At 40.2% G+C, this 19079-nt stretch overlaps 2 protein-coding genes across 2 annotated transcripts in view; one reads left to right on the top strand and one right to left on the bottom strand.

Annotated features, from left to right (window-relative positions):
• Rab3GAP1 (RAB3 GTPase activating protein subunit 1) overlaps positions 1-19079 on the bottom strand; it is a 452945-nt gene that overhangs the window by 333427 nt on the left and 100439 nt on the right. The gene's annotated exons all lie outside the window — the stretch shown is intronic.
• haf (leucine-rich repeat and fibronectin type-III domain-containing protein hattifattener) overlaps positions 1-19079 on the top strand; it is a 41947-nt gene that overhangs the window by 18252 nt on the left and 4616 nt on the right. Inside the window, exons 4-6 of the mRNA XM_068228577.1 lie at positions 3273-3931; positions 9096-9537; positions 17734-17913. Of these exons, the coding sequence (XP_068084678.1) occupies positions 3273-3931; positions 9096-9537; positions 17734-17913 (1281 nt within the window). The remainder of the gene's footprint in view (positions 1-3272; positions 3932-9095; positions 9538-17733; positions 17914-19079) is intronic.

Below are 19079 nucleotides of genomic sequence, written 5' to 3'. Positions count from 1 at the left end.
CGAGCTCACTGCATTAGCTTTACTACACCTTGATTCAATCTCACTTACTATATTACCATCCTGGGAGAACACACAACCTAAATACTTGAAATTATCGACCTGTTCTAGCTTTGTATCACCAATCTGACATTCAATTCTGTTGAATTTCTTATCTACTAACATCAATTTAGTCTTCGAAAGGCTAATTTTCATACCATACTCATTGCACCTATTTTCAAGTTCCAAGATATTAGACTGCAGGCTTTCGGCACAGTCTGCCACTAAGACCAAGTCATCAGCATAGGCCAGATTGCTTACTACATTTCCACCTAACTGAATCCCTCCCTGCCATTTTATACCTTTCAGCAAATGATCCATGTAAACTACGAACAGCAAAGGAGAAAGATTACAGCCTTGTCTAACCCCTGTAAGTACCCTGAACCAAGAACTCATTCTACCATCAATTCTCACTGAAGCCCAATTGTCAACATAAATGACTTTGATTGATTTTAATAATCTACCTTTAATTCCATAGTCCCCCAGTATAGCGAACATCTTTTCCCTCGGTACCCTGTCATATGCTTTCTCTGGATCTACGAAACATAAACACAACTGCCTATTCCTCTCGTAGCTTTTTTCAATTACCTGGCGCATACTGAAAATCTGATCCTGACAGTCTCTCTGTGGTCTGAAACCACACTGGTATTCATCCAACTTCCTCTCAACGACTGATCGCACCCTCCCTTCCAAGATGCCAGTGAATACTTTTCCTGGTATACTAATCAATGAGATACCTCGATAGTTGTTGCAATCTTCTTCTTCTTTGTCGTTTAGGCCTACTGAGGACCACGGGGCTCGTATCTACTCTTGGGTAAAGTTGTTGCTTTCTTCTTCTTCCAATACTCCTTCATTTGCTGACTATCAGCCAGCTTTCTCTCCTCGGTCCACTTAGTTCCTGTAGTCTTCTTACTTGTAAGGGACGTTGGGAAAACTCCGTGTCGGATGGCTTGACGGAACAGTAGTCGGTCATGAGTTTGTCCCGGTGGGATATCTAGTTGTTCCATATCTGACTTAACTGACGTGATCCATTTGTTCTTAGAAGCCTTGCCTCTTCCTGTTACTGTGAATATCCTTTTGGCGAGTCTTTCGGAATCCAGGCGGGCCAAGTGTCCATAAAAAGTCAGGCGCCTTTTCCTTATAGACGTAACGATGTCCTCCTGGTGTTCATACAGTTCATTATTATGGCGGATTCTGTAAGTGCCTCCTTCCTCTCTGATTGGTCCTAATATCCTCCTCAGGATCTTCCTCTCTTTTAACTTCAGCTTTCTGAGTGGGCCCTTCCTAGCCATCACAAGGCACTCAGAAGCATACAGAACAGATGGTTTGACTACCGAGTTGTAGTGTCTGAGCTTGAGGTTCTTGGAGAGGCACTTAGATGAATAGATACTACGACACGAGTGATAAGCCCTTTCAAACTTGGTACATCTGGCATCTATGGCTGGGTTCTCGCTCTGATTCGCAGAGATCCATTCTCCCAAGTACTTAACCGCAGGTACTTTTCGTATGGTAGCGTCTGTGAGAGGAATTGTAGAAGGGGCCTCCTTGATATTGGTCATAAATTCAGTCTTCTGGATGCTGATTTTCAGACCAGTCTTAACTGCTACACAATAAAGACTCTGTAAGTTGTAGGTAGCCTCCTCTATATTGTTTGCCAGTAGAATGAGGTCATCGGCAAAGGCTAGGCACGGGACAATGAGGTTGTCTCTCTTGTACCCAAGCTTCAGTCCAGCTCCCGGTGGTAGCATAGTTCTCCATTCTCTAATGATCTTTTCCAGGACACAGTTGAAGAGAATGCAGGAGAGACCATCACCCTGTCTAACTCCTGTTCTGATTGGAAAGCTTTCAGATAGTTCACCTCTGAACCTGACCTTGGACGTCGTGTTCCTCAGAGTGGCTTGAATCAATCGTAGGGTCTTCCCATCCAGACCAAGTTCCCATAGTATGGAGAAAAGGGTGTCTCTGTCCACAGAGTCATAAGCTTTCTGAAAATCTACTAGGACCACCACCCAGGGATGTCCACCTCGGCTTTTGTAATTGAGAACTGTCTTAAGATTGTGTATCTGTTCTGGACAAGATCTAGTCTTACGGAAACCAGCTTGGTATTCACCTAACTGTGAGTCTAGCTGTGTGGAGACTCTATTAAGCAGAGCTACAGAGAGGATCTTGTAGGTAATTTGTAACAAGGAAATACCTCTATAATTGTTGAGATCTGTCTTACTTCCCTTCTTGTGGAGGGGGTGAATCACGGCAGACGTCCATCCTTCGGGTAGGGACTCTGTTGTCCATATGTCCTTTATGATTTGATGGATGCTCTCCAAAGACTGGTCATCTGCATGTTTCCACATCTCGGCAACTATGCCGTCTTCACCTGAAGCCTTGTTGTTCTTGAGACCAGCGATGATGTCCTTTATTTCTTCTCTCGTAGGTGGTTGAGAATCAGGGTTCCTGTGTGAAGGCTCATGGAAAATAAGCTTTTCTTTAGGTTCCTCTGCGTTTAGTAGCTTCTGGAAATAATCTGCAAGAGTTTTGGTGCAGTCTTTATTGTTTAGTTGAAGTTTTCCATCTGGCCCGTGGAGGATGAGGGTAGGAGCTGTGTACTGGGTCGTTTGCTTCTTAAGTCCTTTGTACAGGTCTCTTGAGTTGTTTCTCTGAAAATTATTTTCAGCCTCTTGCATTAGGCTCCTGAGGTAATTTCTCTTGGCACTGCGGATGGTGTTAGCTGTAGCTTTTCTTTGCATGAGGAAGGCTTCATAATTGGCTTCAGTTTTATGTTGGTTCCACCTAGTCCAGGCTTTACGCCTTTCTTCTATAGCCTCATCACACTTTGAACTCCACCATGGGTGTTTGCCTTTGGTTGATGAGGCAGGGATAGTTTCTTGAGCCGCATCCAGCAACGCCTTTTGTAAGGCAGGCCATCCTTCTTTCTCTGTATTCTTCCTGAGGGTATCCTGAAAATCACAATCCTCATCGTGCAATCGCAGAGTGTTGAACCTGGGTATCTTACGACTACTTTGGAGAGTTGGTGTTTTTCTAAAGGGTTGCATATTAATCTTGTTGTTGCAATCCTTATTTGCAATTTTTATTTTATTTAAAATTAAATATTCAGGGAATTCAGTCTTTTCTGAATAAAAGAAAGATATTAAACAATTGTTTTTGAGTCATGAAAATGAAAATAGTGCCATATATTCGATACTGTCTCCCCAAACTAATGCAGTATACATGTTCATTTACAGAATTACAATGCAGTGTAACAAATGAGTTGGAAGACCCGACCGGAGCAGGTGAAGAGAAGAAGAAACCACAAAAACTTGGCAGTGAAGAAGAAGAATTTGAGCCTGTAAAGCCTGTATTGGAGATTTCTACCAAGCCTACAACTGCCAGCACAACACCGTCCACGACAACTACAACCACCCCTACAACCACTACGACACAAACTACTACAAGACGTACAACACCAAGACCGACAACCACAACAACCACCACTACCACCACGACCACCACTACAACCCCACCAACAACTAAAAAACCAACAACCACGCCAAAACCAAGTACTACTACACAGCCTACCACCACAACACGTCGAGGGAGTGTTATTGTGTCACGGACTACGGTGCCACCGCCTCACTGGCGTGGAACAGCACCGCAGAGACCACCTCTTGTGCTAGGTTTCCCTTCCTCGGGGGGTAGCAGTAAGCAGCAACATGATGATGAAGTTCTGGTGCGCAGTGCTTACCGCCAAGATAATTCCGTGGTCATTCAGTGGGACTCGCATACAGCCAATATATTAGGTTTCCGTGTCGTGTATCGACTTTTTGGGGATAAGACTTTTAAACAAGGCCCCCCACTCGAGGCAAGTGAACGTGAATTTCGCATCAAGAATGTACCAGCACAGGTAAGATTTCTTGTCGATTTGACAAACAATTTTACAATGTAATAAATCTTTCCAGAATAGAACACACAATATCACCTTCACAGCTTGTATCTGATTTATCATTAAAGGACAATGAAAACCTTAAATTATAAAACAAGTATGAAGACAATCAAAGAAATTTTACAACTATTCTCTTCAGAAACAAAAGCCTTCATGGCTCAGACGGCAGCGCGTCAGCCTCTCACCGCTGGATACCGTGGTTCAAATCCCGGTCACTCCATGTGAGATTTGTGCTGGACAAAGCGAAGGCGGGACAGGTTTTTCTCCGGGAACTCCGGTTTTCCCTGTCATCTTTCATTGCAGCAACACACTCCATTCTCATCTCATAGCATCTATCAGTCATTAATAAATCACTTTGGGCGTGGCAACCTCATCGTACTATTCATTCATTACATCCCTGACCCGGTCAATGACTGGAAAACAGGTTGTAAGTTTTCATTTTTCTATTCAGAAGCATCAATTGGTAGGTGTACACCAAGCAGCAGTAGTATACTGGGTGAGTCACCAGCCCTTATTTTTTCGGAGGTAGATAACCCAACTAACGCGTATATCAATTTCATCCGAAAAACATTAGTACCTGCTTCTTTATGGCCTCAGTACAACCATACCATTTATATAATGCTCACAAATATGATAGAAATCATTAGCGGCAGTTTGATTTCTATTATTTAAACTATAATGAATGTGTAAAACGATCACAGCTGCGAATAACACTATCTTACGTTTGTACAGGAAGTGTCTGTAAGGACTACTATGTGCTAGCTATCCACCACGGCTCGCGGACGCTAAGGTGGCTAAAGTGCGCGTCACTGTTATTGCATCAGCCAAGCTGTGTGGTAGTAGGTTCTAATCACAGGCTGGTACACTTATTTTATTCGATTAACGCCGTTTACAGTGACTGTAATATGGCCGCATATCATGCTGTTCCAAAGAGTGAATTTTTAAATAGTCCTGAAAAGGACTGTTTTTATCCAATGTTATGTAACCAGTTTGAACTACGACGTGATTCTCTGTAGGTAGGAAGTGGGATACGTATATTCAGAGTAACAAGTGTTCGAAACGTTGACCACTTTACAGTGTTCATTTAACTTTTTACCATTACAGAGCACATGGCATACACTCTTAAATCGACAGCACTTTCTTCATAAATTAGCAACAATTCAACGTACTACTTATAGGAATACATCGTGAGGAAATGAATAAATGCTGTGATGTGACCTGGTAGGTGTGGTGTATTGTTTGTGTGCGTTGGATTCGATAGGTTGTGGCTTCGAATCCCATGTTGGCCGTCCTGAAAACGGTTTTCCCCTGTTTCCCATTTTCACCACCAGGCGAATGCCGGGACTGTATCTTAATAAAAGACGAAGGCCGATTTCCTTCCCAATCCTTTCCTTAGGGAAAATATGCCGAATCAGAGCACACCCCTTAAAACCAATAGCAAACAAGTATTGGTTATTACTGTATACCCGATCAAATGGAGCACCTCTGTCGCTCAAAATATTTGCCTTATGTTGCATTCGAACCACTACGCTGCCAATACTCATACATCATCTGCTTCAGACCTAAACCGATTTTGTCATGAAGTCGACATACATGATGCTTGCTAGAGGCTTAGTACTTAAGTACGGCCGTTCCATCTCGAAAGTTAACATACGTGTCAAAGTCTTCAATGGAGGTTTACAGTGTTCATTTAACTTTCTTACGTTACAGAGCACGTGGCATAACCTATTAACTGGATCTATTGCGGGTACCTGTGTTATTTCAAGGCGCAATGAATCACATGTTTGCAGAATGGTCCTTAGTACCGGTATCTAGCACGGACACACAGGTAGGAGAGAGCCTTATTGACCATAAGGAGAAATTTTATTTGTTTGGTGTTCATAAAACTAAACTGTAAGGATATTTAGGTTATACACGTTATTTCGGTTGCCTGTCTCCGAAAAAATAAGGGGCTCATGAACCACCCAGTAAATAAGTATGATATACGTCTTCTACTACTACTACTACTACTACTACTACTACTACTACTACTACTACCATCTTCTACTAAAGTTGGTGATCATCATAGTTAAGTGTGCTCTGCCACACGTAAAAGTGCTTCCATGTTTTTTTGGTACCAGTCCCTCAGGGTCTTATGACAAAGTTCTTCATCAGCTAGGTCCAATGGCCCTCCATGTTTTCTTTGTTTTTTTTGTTTTTGTTTTTTGGAGCCAGTTGTAGACTCCTGTATTCATTACTCATCACATATCCTAATTAATATTCAAGCCTCCGTTTTTCAACAGATAGCAATAATTCTGTCTTCTTATATAGCCTATCCATCATTTTAGTATTACTAGTTTTCTCTCCCCATGAGATATGCAACATCCATCAGTAAACACATATTTCAAAGGCTAGCAGTTACCTGCACAAGGTCTGGATTACAGTTCACCTTTCCATACAAAAGTGTGGAAAACACATATCCCCAGACTTACATCCTAAGATCCAGGTTTAATTTTCAGTTACTGGGTAGGTTTTACAATTTTACAAATATGCTTCTCAATCGTGATGTTGATCTCTTAGATATATTCCCACTTTTCATTAAAAAGGACCTAAGGTATTTGTACTGTTGACATTTCCCAGTTGGAGCTTGTCTTTTTGCTTGTTGACTATCACGATCTTGGTGTTCATTCTGAGTCTGCAATTATTACAGCTATGTTGACCCTTTTGAACAAGACCTGAAGATCTTCTGTGTTATCAGCCAAGAGCGCCATATCACATCTGTAGCAAATGTTACTGATTGGCTCTCCATTAATGCAAATCCTTTCTGGCACAAGTGTGTCTACTGTCTCATTCAATATCACCTCCGAATAGACACCGAAAAGCAGAGGGGACAGGATGCAACTTCAACAAACTCCACGTTTGATATGGACTTCTATCAGTGATAACTTAAAACTTATAGTCCACCTAGTCAATGCTTATTACAATGTTTTATTTTTGGCTAAATACTGTACATTTCAAGAACTTATATGATTTCTTCTTCAGCGGCTGTATAATCTACAAAGCAACAAGTTTTAAGTTATTGCTGACAGACTGATTGAAGTCAGCAAGGACTCAAGTCAATCAAACCATTATGGTTAAAATAATAAACTCTGACATGGACTTCTTCGAACACTGTGCCATCAACTCTAACCACATTTTTTGGTTCCAGTGAAAGCTGGCTTGTTGTCTCCTTGCTGAGACTGATTTTCTTCAAGACTTCCAATAGTTTCCCATGCTGCCCTTTATCAACGTTACTTCATAGCGTGTTTTCTCTAGATTGGCCAATATACACAAGATCTTTCAACCTCCAAGTCCAGTAATTCAACATGTCATAAAAAGGCTTTAAGAAGTACCTTATAACAAACTGACAATGTTACCACAGCTATCTGTTGTGCATAAGCATATTTTGCATGTAATGGTAGATGTGAAGTTTTCAATCTAGCATAATGAGGTTTTCTTGGCCTGTAGAGTACAACATGCAATTAACATCAAATTCCTTCAAAAACATTCACTGTTCTTTGAGTTTACAAGGAGGTGCTGGAAATCCATATTTTCCTAATAGCAGGCCATCAAGAGGCAGGGAGGTGACAAGGGGACATGTCGGGATGGCTTGCGATTTCAAGGGACATGGAAGTTTAATGGACTGACCATATTCTTAAGTAAAATAAACTATTAATATTAATAAACTTAACCTATTAGACTACTTGCCTGAGGTCTAGAAATGAAAATACAATGCAATTTTCAGTATTGTTTGATTTTCTTTAGAACACTTTAAGAGATATCAGAGTTATTTGTTCTATGATCTATTTGGATGGATACATTCTGTATGATATAATGTCTGCAGTGGTGTATCTATTATTAGTAGAAGTGATGACGGAATTGCCATAATACTCTTCCACAAAACTTGGACAGAAGTATATGTGACAAAAATTAGCACATCAATAAAAGAGCTTTATTTAGAGCAAACCTAATAAATGGTAAAATAAATATATATAAATGTAGAAACTGAAAAACATAAAAATAAGATTTAAACCAAAAATGGACAAACAGCATACAATGAAAAAGGTATTTACGGATGAGGAACAAAAGAAAAGATTATAACAAATGAAAAGCTGCTGGGCAATTTGGAAATAAAATTTGAAGAAGATGGCCAGAAAATAATTGACTCAAGTGGTCCAATGAGACTGTAAAAGCAGAAAAAGAATATTAAATATTACTTCAATTTATCATACTGCAGTAGTTGTATGTATAATAGTTAAGGTTTCTCATCACACAGAAATCATATTTTTCAAGAGATTATCAAGTACTTAGTCAAGGAATTTAAGTTTATAAAATTCAGCGCATGTCAAGAACGGCACTAACAGATGACGGAGTTACAGATATATAATTCATACACTAATGTGTTCATCAAATAAAGAGAAACACAAGTGGAAGTGGCATTCTAAGCAGATCTGGCATTGGCATTTCTGCCAACTATTGTACAACATGAGAGTTATGACTCAAAAGATTGGCAGGAAAGCAACACTTGATGAAAGGAGCTTGAATTTCTTTCAATATTGTAGCATAATTCAACCTAATGGGTAAATACAAAATAATCAGTTTACAGGAATTTTAGTGAACCAGCTGGAACAATTTTTCTGACCTTGAATGTGGGACTATATTAGTTTTTTCTGGGACATATCGCAACCTTTGGTGAAGATTATGAAAGAAGTGACTGTGATCTTGAGAAAGGCACCATTACAACATTTTACAGCAATTAAAACAGACAGTTCACAAGTAATCCTTGCAATAGTCAGGAAACATACTAAGATGCTTTTGGTACGGCATGATAGCAGAGTGCCACTGTCACGGGCTTCCCATCACGACGGCTGTGCTCGAATCGCAGCCAATGCTTGTGGGTTGTTTGTAATTAAAAGTCACATATTCCTCTGGGGTTGGTTTCCATCTGAAATTGGAGTCCCATGGCTATGATCATCAGTGATGTAAAACTACAAGCTTCTTTTTTTCTTTTTCTTTTCATATTGGTCAATTAACCTGATATTAAAGCAAAACATTAATCAACAGAAAGAATCTTGTTTTTAACACTTATATTGTACTTGTGTTTCAGGAGTGCATAGTGGTGTGTGTCATCTCCCTGGAGGATGTTAACGTGACACCTGAAACAGTGCCTTATGGACAGTGTCGAGAAGTGCGTACCGTAACCTCGCCAGCGAGCAACATGGATAAAATAACCATTGCAGCAAGTGCAGCTATCTGTGGTACAGTAGTGATCGCAGTAATAGTGTTTGTGGCAGCCAGCAGGCGACGATCACGGAAATTACACACGCTGCAACAACATACTGCTGCAGGTATGGTAGGGAGTACTACCAAAGGAAGTGCAGTGCCTGTTAGCTGTTGTTCAGCCATTGGTCCCACTCCTAGCCCCGGAGGTCCACTCTCGTCCCTTGCTACGCTTAGTGGCTTCACGACACACAAAGACTGGGATCAAGTCTCTGTCTACAGCAATCGGAGCATACCACGTCCCAGAGTCTACCACATGGAAAGAACAGGTATGGATATTTTGGTATTAATTAGTAAGCCTATTCCGAATAACAACCACATCAGCTTCACAGTGCAGTTTATCATAATGTTATTTTTTACGTCCCACTAACTACTTTTATGGTTTTTGGAGACGCCAAGGTGCCGGAATTTAGTCCCGCAGGAGTTCTCCGTCCCGTGGAGTAGGGAAAATAATAGTAATCCACCAGCTGTAATAATCACATAACCACATTTCAGAAGAATTGTAGTGAAGATAAGGTATAATATATTAGATAGTATCTTGCCAGTTATATTCGTGTTTTTCTTCGTGTACGGCAATCCTTTTGATACTTAAGCATTTAACCAAAACGCAGTGTAGTGTAGTGGAGATACATTGTAGTATAGATACAGTACATTTAGATAGTGCCGTATCTTGCCTGTACCGGGCGAGTTGGCTGTGCGCGTAGAGGCGCGCGGCTGTGAGCTTGCATCCGGGAGATAGTAGGTTCGAATCCCACTATCGGCAGCCCTGAAGATGGTTTTCCGTGGTTTCCCATTTTCACACCAGGCAAATGCTGGGGTTGTACCTTAATTAAGGCCACGGCCGCTTCCTTCCAACTCCTAGGCCTTTCCTATCCCATCGTCACCATAAGACCTATCTGTGTCGGTGCGACGTAAAGCCCCTAGCAAAAAAAAAAAAAATATCTTGCCTGCTATATTCGTGTGTTATCTTTCGTGTGTATCTATTAGACCCTAATACTAATAATAATTTGTCTAAGCATTTAGCTTCGTTGGTAATCTTTGAGTACAGTAGTTCTTGCAAATTTCATTTCTGTTGTGCTTAGTAGTGACATACGGTACGGTACCGGTATCGTAATTAGGATACGTCTGAAAGTAGTTTAAAAATTACTGTAGTGTACTGTACAGTAGTATACGAGTAATATCCTATTAGAATTTAGTGTGCTTATTTTATTATTGTAAAATATTTGTGTAGTACTGGTGTAGTAGAGATATCCGTAGAAACTCTTACTAAAATACTGTTGTTGTAATTAGGATAGGCTTAATTGCAGTTTGGAATAGTGTAGTTCTTGTGTATTACTTTCGATATTCAGTAATTAACAGCAGTTTTTATCCTGTTAAGGGTTGTAGGATTAAAAAAAAAAATAGAGCACGACTAAGTAGTATTGTAGTGTAGTCGTATATTAATTACCTTATTGTTGTGTACTATCCCAGACAATATATCCCTCCGTTCATTTATTTTTTTGCAAATAAGTTACTTTATTTTTTAATTTAAAATTTTCCCTCCGTAAAGAATGGCTAAGGAGCGCGAGTGTACTTATTGTGGGTGTGGTGAGGCATTGAGGGGTATGAGGGAGGAGTTGGAAAGTTTGAGGGAGATAATTAGGATTCTCACAGAAGACAGGAAGGAAGATAGGACTCCCTCAAACAATGTACAGGTTACAGTAGGTGTACAAGAGGGAGGGGAAGGAAAGGGAGGAGTTGTAGACGACAGGTGGTCTAATGTTCTAAGGGGAAGGAGATTGCAGGCAAAGGGCTCTATTCAGGAACAGAATTCAGGACAGGTGTCTGTGCGAAATCGGTACGAGTCACTCCAGGTAGAACAACAGAGGGAAGATGAGGGACAGGGAACTGTTGCTGAGATGCATGGAAGTAGGAGGAAGGGAAAAGGTAGGAAAGGGAAATGTAGAGTAGAGGATAGGAAAAGACTCGTGGAACAGGGTCATGGGATGGAGAAAAGGGAGGAGGAAGTAGCTTCTGCAGCTATCAGCAAAGATAGGGCTGACCAGGAGGGGAGGGGATCAAATGAGGTGGGTAGGGTTGAGGCTCTGGTCATGGGGGATTCCATCGTTAGACACGTGCGGAAAGTGTGTGGAGGAAAGGGAACCAGGGTAGAATGTTATCCAGGAATTAGGTTGAGGCAGATGTTGAGGAAAGTAGAAGAGAGGGAGGAGGGGAAGGAGAAGGTGGTAGTGTTTCACGTTGGTACCAACAATGTAAGGCAAGCTGATATAAGTACCAACATAGTTGGAGATGTGTGGGATCTGGTAAATGCAGCACGGGTGAAGTTTAAGAAAGCGGAGATTGTTATTAGTGGAATACTGTGTAGGAGGGATACTGACTGGAGGGTGATTGGGGATTTAAATGAGACTATGGAGTGGGTATGTGGGAAACTGGGAGTGAAATTTCTAGATCCTAATGGGTGGGTAGGAGATAGGGATCTGCGCTCGGATGGCCTTCATTTAAACCGCAGTGGTACGTATAAGTTAGGAAATTTGTTTGGAAGGGTAATAGGGAGGTACATTCAGGGAAACGGGATGGCCTAGGGAGCGGTGATAAGGGAACAGGGAACTGGAAATCAAGTAGGGATGACATAAAATTGTTAGTGTTGAACTGTAGAAGTATTGTAAAGAAAGGAATAGAATTAAGTAATTTAATAGATATATATTTACCAGATATTGTAATAGGAGTTGAATCATGGCTGAGAAATGATATAATGGATGCAGAAATTTTCTCACGGCACTGGAGTGTGTATCGTAGAGATAGGATAGGAAAGGTGGGAGGGGGAGTTTTCATTCTGGTGAAAGAAGAATTTGTAAGCTACGAAAAAGTTAAAGATGAGACACATGAAATTCTAGGTGTAAGGCTCATTTCTAAAGATAATAGGCAACTTGATATATTTGGAGTGTACAGATCGGGTAAGGGTAGCACTGATGCGGATTCGGAATTATTTGATAGGATAGTCAGCTATGTGGGAAACGACATGCAAAGAAATGTGATTGTAGCGGGAGATCTGAATTTGCCAGATGTAAATTGGGAAGGAAATGCGAACGACAGGAAGCATGACCAACAAATGGCAAATAAGTTAATATGGGAAGGACAGCTGATTCAGAAAGTGATGGAACAAACCAGAGGGAAAAATATCCTGGATGTCGTGCTGATAAAACCAGATGAGCTCTATAGGGAAACTGAAGTAATAGATGGTATTAGTGATCATGAAGCTGTTTTTGTGGTAGTTAAAAATAAATGCGATAGAAAGGAAGGTCTTAAAAGTAGGACTGTTAGGCAGTACCATATGGCTGATAAAGCAGGTATGAGGCAGTTTCTAAAAAGTAACTATGATCGGTGGAAAACGGTAAATAAAAATGTAAACAGACTCTGGGATGGGTTTAAAGAAATTGTTGAGGAATGCGAAAACAGGTTTGTACCATTAAGGGTGGTAAGGAATGGTAAAGACCCACCTTATTATAATAGAGAAATAAAGAGACTAAGAAGGAGGTGCAGACTGGAAAGAAATAGAGTTAGAAATGGCTGTGGAAGTAAGGAGGAATTGAAGGAACTTACTAGAAAATTGAATCTAGCAAAAAAGGCAGCTAAGGATAACATGATGGCAAGCATAATTGGCAGTCATACAAATTTCAGTGAAAAATGGAAGGGTATGTATAGGTATTTTAAGGCAGAAACAGGTTCCAAGAAGGACATTCCAGGAATAATTAATGAACAAGGGGAGGGTGTATGTGAGGATCTTCAAAAGGCAGAAGTATTCAGTCAGCAGTATGTAAAGATTGTTGGTTACAAGGATAATGTCGAGATAGAGGAAGAGACTAAGGCCAAAGAAGTAATAAAATTTACATATGATAACAATGACATTTACAATAAGATACAAAAGTTGAAAACTAGAAAAGCGGCTGGAATTGATCAGATTTCTGGGGATATACTAAAGACAATGGGTTGGGATATAGTACCATATCTGAAGTACTTATTTGATTATTGTTTGGTCGAAGGAGCTATACCAGATGAATGGAGAGTTGCTATAGTAGCCCCTGTGTATAAAGGAAAAGGTGATAGACATAAAGCTGAAAATTACAGGCCAGTAAGTTTGACATGCATTGTATGTAAGCTTTGGGAAGGCATTCTTTCTGATTATATTAGACATGTTTGTGAAATTAATAACTGGTTCGATAGAAGGCAATTCGGTTTTAGGAAAGGTTATTCCACTGAAGCTCAACTTGTAGGATTCCAGCAAGATATAGCAGATATCTTGGATTCTGGAGGTCAAATGGACTGTATCGCGATTGACATGTCTAAAGCATTTGATAGGGTGGATCATGGGAGACTACTGGCAAAAATGAGTGCAATTGGACTAGACAAAAGAGTGACTGAATGGGTTGCTATATTTCTAGAAAATAGATCTCAGAGAGTTAGAGTAGGTGAAGCTTTGTCTGACCCTGTAATAGTTGAGAGGGGAGTTCCTCAGGGAAGTGTTATCGGACCTTTATGTTTTCTTATATATATAAATGATATGAGTAAAGGAGTGGAATCGGAGGTAAAGCTTTTTGCGGATGATGTTATTCTCTATAGAGTGATAAATAAGTTACAAGATTGTGAGCAACTGCAACGTGACCTCGAAAATGTTGTGAGATGGACAGCAGGCAATGGTATGTTGATAAACGGGGTTAAAAGTCAGGTTGTGAGTTTCACAAATAGGAAACGTCCTCTCAGTTTTAATTACTGCGTTGATGGGGTGAAAGTTCCTTTTGGGGATCATTGTAAGTATCTAGGTGTTAATATAAGGAAAGATCTTCACTGGGGTAATCACATAAATGGGATTGTAAATAAAGGGTACCGATCTCTGCACATGGTTATGAGGGTGTTTAAGGGTTGTAGTAAGGATGTAAAGGAGAGTGCATATAAGTCTCTGGTAAGACCCCAACTAGAGTATGGTTCTAGTGTATGGGACCCTCACCAGGATTACCTGATTCAAGAACTGGAAAAAATCCAAAGAAAAGCAGCTCGATTTGTTCTGGGTGATTTCCGACAAAAGAGTAGCATTACAAAAATGTTGCAATGTTTGGGTTGGGAAGAATTGAGAGAAAGAAGAAGAGTTGCTCGACTAAGTGGTATGTTCCGAGCTGTCAGCGGAGAGATGGTGTGGAATGACATTAGTAGACGAATAAGTTTGAATGGCGTTTATAAAGGTAGGAAAGATCACAATATGAAGATAAAGTTGGAATTCAAGAGGACAAACTGGGGCAAATATTCATTTATAGGAAGGGGAGTTAGGGATTGGAATAACTTACCAAGGGAGATGTTCAATAAATTTCCAATTTCTTTGAAATCATTTCGAAAAAGGCTAGGAAAGCAACAGATAGGGAATCTGCCACCTGGGCGACTGCCCTAAATGCAGATCAGTATTGATTGATTGATTGATTCTTTTACGTGTCAGTAAATCTACCGACATGAAGCCAACGTATTTGAGCCAGGATCGAGCCTGCCAAGTTGGGGTCAGAAGGCCAGCACCTCAACCATCTGAGCCACTCAGCCCGACACATTGCTATTTAATTAAGTTCGTTTTCCTTGAGTCATTCAAACACACATTCTCATCTTCGATCAACAATATTCTCTATCTTAAAGATGTAATAAAATAGAAATACCTGAAGCAGTATACCACAGAGAAAATTGGCCATGTGGTTAGGATCGCACAGCTGTGAGCTTACATTCAGGACATAGTGGGTTTGAACCCCACTATCAGCAGCCCTGAAGATGGTTTTCTGTGGCTTCCCATTTGCAAACCAGGCAAATGTTGGGGCTATACCTTAACTAATGCCATGCCCACTTCCTTCCCACTCCTAGCCCTTTCCTATGCCATTGTCGCCATAAGACCTATCTGTGTCGGTATCGACGCAAAGCAAATTGTAGGGGGGAAAAAACCAGTATACCAGTAATGATTATATGTTTCAAAACACATCTCAGGAAATACTGAACATGCTAACTAATACTACGGTCTAGAAATGCAAGAATAACGGCCAAGAGGATTCACGCGACACCTCGTAATCTGCAGGCCTTCAGGCTGAACAGCGGTCGCTTGGTAGGCCAAGGCCCTTCAAGGGCTGTAGCGCCATGAGGTTTGGTTTTTTTAACTAATACTACTGACTGTTCTGAGCACACTAGCCTGGCTTTCACAGGAATCAACTAAATAATTGTGTAAAGGTAATGGGAGTAATTCACTAAAAGAATGCCATGCAAAAACAACTTTCTATTCAGCTGCACCAAAGCACTTGTACAACTTTACGAGCCAATAATACCATTTCCATAATTGTGACAATCATATATTTCAGTTCTGTAAAAAAGCAGACATAAAGCATTTGTCCATTCAGAATATTCAATGACAAATATGAGCGATATCTGATGTTGAATATAAATTATTTTACAGATAGTCTAGACAATAAAAGAGCAGAATAATATTTTATAATCATCAGCGTTAGAGCTTGAATTTCTATGTCCTAAAAATTCCAGAAATATGCATGCACTTATGCCCTAAAAGATACCAAAATATGAAATATACTAATTGGAAATATATTGCAAAAGAAATATTATCCAAAATTTTCTCAGAGGAGACTTCTTTTATTAATTCTACAGAAATGTTTTGGTGAATATTAACACCCATTAGCAAAAGCAGACTGTTCTGCTTTATAATAAAAAACAGAATACACTGAATTAATCTTTCCCACAAAAACAAGAAAATGTACTTAACTGAATTTACACTTCATTGTAGAGAAAATCAAAGGATCCCATGAAAAATATCCAAAGTCTGTTCTCTCCATAACTAATGCTAGCACAGTTATATTAACAAAGTCACTGATTGCTGAGAACTGTCAACTAGTAAAAATTGGGATGGAACCACTAAACAGTGATGTTTGGGAGGGATGGAGAGGATGAAGACAAGGCTGAACAACAGCAAACTGGCAATATTATTAACCTTGTCCTTTCTATCTATACAACTTCGTCGTTGTCGCTATCATCATCATCATCATCATTTATCATCATCATCAGCAGCATCATCATCATCATCATATGCAGTTTCCAGCTGTTGACCGGGTCTGCTTGGAACATACGCCTCTCCTTCTCCTCTTGTCTTCCCACCACTTCTCACTCTTCACTCTTGCCCAGTCCTCTCTTCTTCTCTGCACACACTCTTCCACTCATTTTATTCACCTGTCTCTTGGTCTTCCTCCTGGTCATTTTCCTTTTATCTCCAGTTCATGCAGCCTCCCAGGTATCCATCTCTCTGTCATTCTCTTCATGTGTCCATACCATCTAAGTCTAGATGCCTCTATCCTGTTCTGTAGTGACTCTTCTTTTACTATATCTCTAACCTTCTCATTTCTCATCTTATCCATTCTTGTCACTCCTATCCTGAGATGATTTATCATTATCTAATAGTATCAGTTAGCTTTAGTATTGGTTATTAATATTTTGAGAAAACAGCAATTCATTTTACAGATAGATGTTCACTTTTAAAGTCTTTGATTTCTTGATCATGAAATGAAAATCTATCAGTTTAGTAACAAGAGCTCCATACAATCCAAGAGCGAAGAGGATGAATCCCTGTACTATCCATACAGACCACACAAGATTATTGCCAAAGCCCTCCCTAGTCTCCCAAATAAGGTAGCAACTCCTAACAATACAATTTTTTATACAGGGTGTCACAAAAGAAGGTTGGCCCAGAAACTGTTTGCCTAAATTAATTGCACAAGAAGAAATTAAACAGATGATATTCATGTATGCATGAGAAAAGAATGACGATCACAACAGGCGCTAGAAATGTCCTCCTTTGACAACCAAATATGACTGAATATGGTGCTCAAAAGAAAATCTAAGTGTCAACCTGATCCAACCATGTATAATACAACAATCTCTTAGATTATTTCACATAATTGTGGTACATGTTTTGGCTCCTTGACCCATCATCAGCCACAAAACTTCAGAGTTGAAAAATAAATTTCAGCACGTGTAATTAATACGGTGCTCCAGGTCCCTTAAGGCAGCCACCAGAACCTGAGGAGACATCACTTGTATCTCGCGCCTAATGTCCTCCCGTCTCTAGCATGCATGGCCTGTTCACATGCTTTACTTTATCTTGGACTGCCAAATGTAGTGTCAAAATGTACATGTGATCCCTTGAACATTACCAAATGTAAACCAAGAATCTATTGCGAGAACATTTGAGTGTGACATAGGGCTCATCACTATGGCTAACAACTACTTAAAGTGTCTTCCACATTGCTGTCAAGCAAAACTGCATTTCATGTTTATATCCTTCTTACCTAAATTAATTTATTGCCAGTATTCTGCCTTTCCTTGATGTAATTGTTTAGATAACACCTCTCTTTGAATCACTCTTAAGAATTAATTTTCTTCCACAGGTTCCATGAATGCTGGCTGTACAGTGGATGATATGCGATCACATGCTTCGCACTTTAGCAACAAAGGTGCAAAACCTCGTTCCATAGCTGATGGCCAGTCACAGCACAGTTTCTCCAATCATTCAGGCCGTTACCTTGCCGGCAACGCCTTCAGTAATGGTCTTGTTAGCTCACGTGCAGGTAATGAATTAGTTTCTCTGAGTTACTTTTTTTTTTAAGACAGCAGTGTAGGAAGATGTAGAGATCATCCTTTCTTCCTGTTTTCATGTTTGTTCTTGTCTCCTTTTCTATTGCTGACCTGTCATCATGTTTACCCTATTCCTGATGATGATGATGGTGATGATGATGCTTGGTGCTTAAAGGGGCCTAACATCTAGGTCATTTGCCCCTAATGGTAGGAAATGTAATGACAATTCAAAAGTCCAAAACTCATCCACTCGCCAGAATTCAAAACGTGATGATGATGAATGAATGGATAAATATGAATTTAAAATAATAAGCGGATCCAAGTTGCAATATTGAAAGTTAAATCCAAAATTAATCCACTGACTAGAATTCAAGAAAAAGGGAGGAAGAACAATAATCAGTGGATTTGACCTGCAATGCCCCACCTTTCCTAGAAACTATCTTGGAACAATATTGTATACTGACCAAGGGGCTGCTTTCAGAGCACAATCATGAATCGATGATGCTTGTTGTCAAAAGGGGTCCAAAATCCAGGTCAACGGCCTCTCATAATGGCACTTAATGCTAGGAAAGTAAGAACCATGGTATTTCTCATATAGCGGTACTAATGATGAGTAACATAGACTTACGGTGTTCCACACAGTGTGGTGTTACTCACAGGTAACCCAGACCTATGGTGTTTCTCACATTACGGCACCAGTCATGGATAATGCAAACCCATGGTGTTCTTCACATAGGTGTACTAATCACAGGGACTCGTACTAATCCCGTGGTGTTCCTCACATAGTGGGTACTAGTCACAGGCAACGCAGACCTTCGGTGTCGCTTATATAGTGCTACTAATTACAAACCTATTGTGTACCTAACATAGTGGTACTACTCACAAGTAAAGTCGGCCCATCGTGTTCCTTGCATGAGGGTACTAATCACAAGTAGTCTCATGGTTCTAATTCAATTATCCCTTGGTTGCCCCTTTTAGTTGCCTCTTATGACAGGCAGGGTATAACATGGGTGTATTCTTCATCTGCATCCCCACCCACAGGGGGTACCCTATTCCTATTCATTTTCCTATCTTTCTACATATGCCCTGATTTCTTCCAGATCAGGATAGCTACACCAAATCTGCAGAGAATGGTCAAGAGTGACTGCAGGTATCTATA

Source organism: Anabrus simplex, chromosome 7 (assembly GCF_040414725.1).
Source record: "Anabrus simplex isolate iqAnaSimp1 chromosome 7, ASM4041472v1, whole genome shotgun sequence".
Lineage (NCBI taxonomy): Eukaryota > Metazoa > Arthropoda > Insecta > Orthoptera > Tettigoniidae > Anabrus > Anabrus simplex.
The sequence above is the reverse complement of the archived record's forward strand: the minus strand, read 5'-3'. Positions and strand labels throughout refer to the sequence as shown.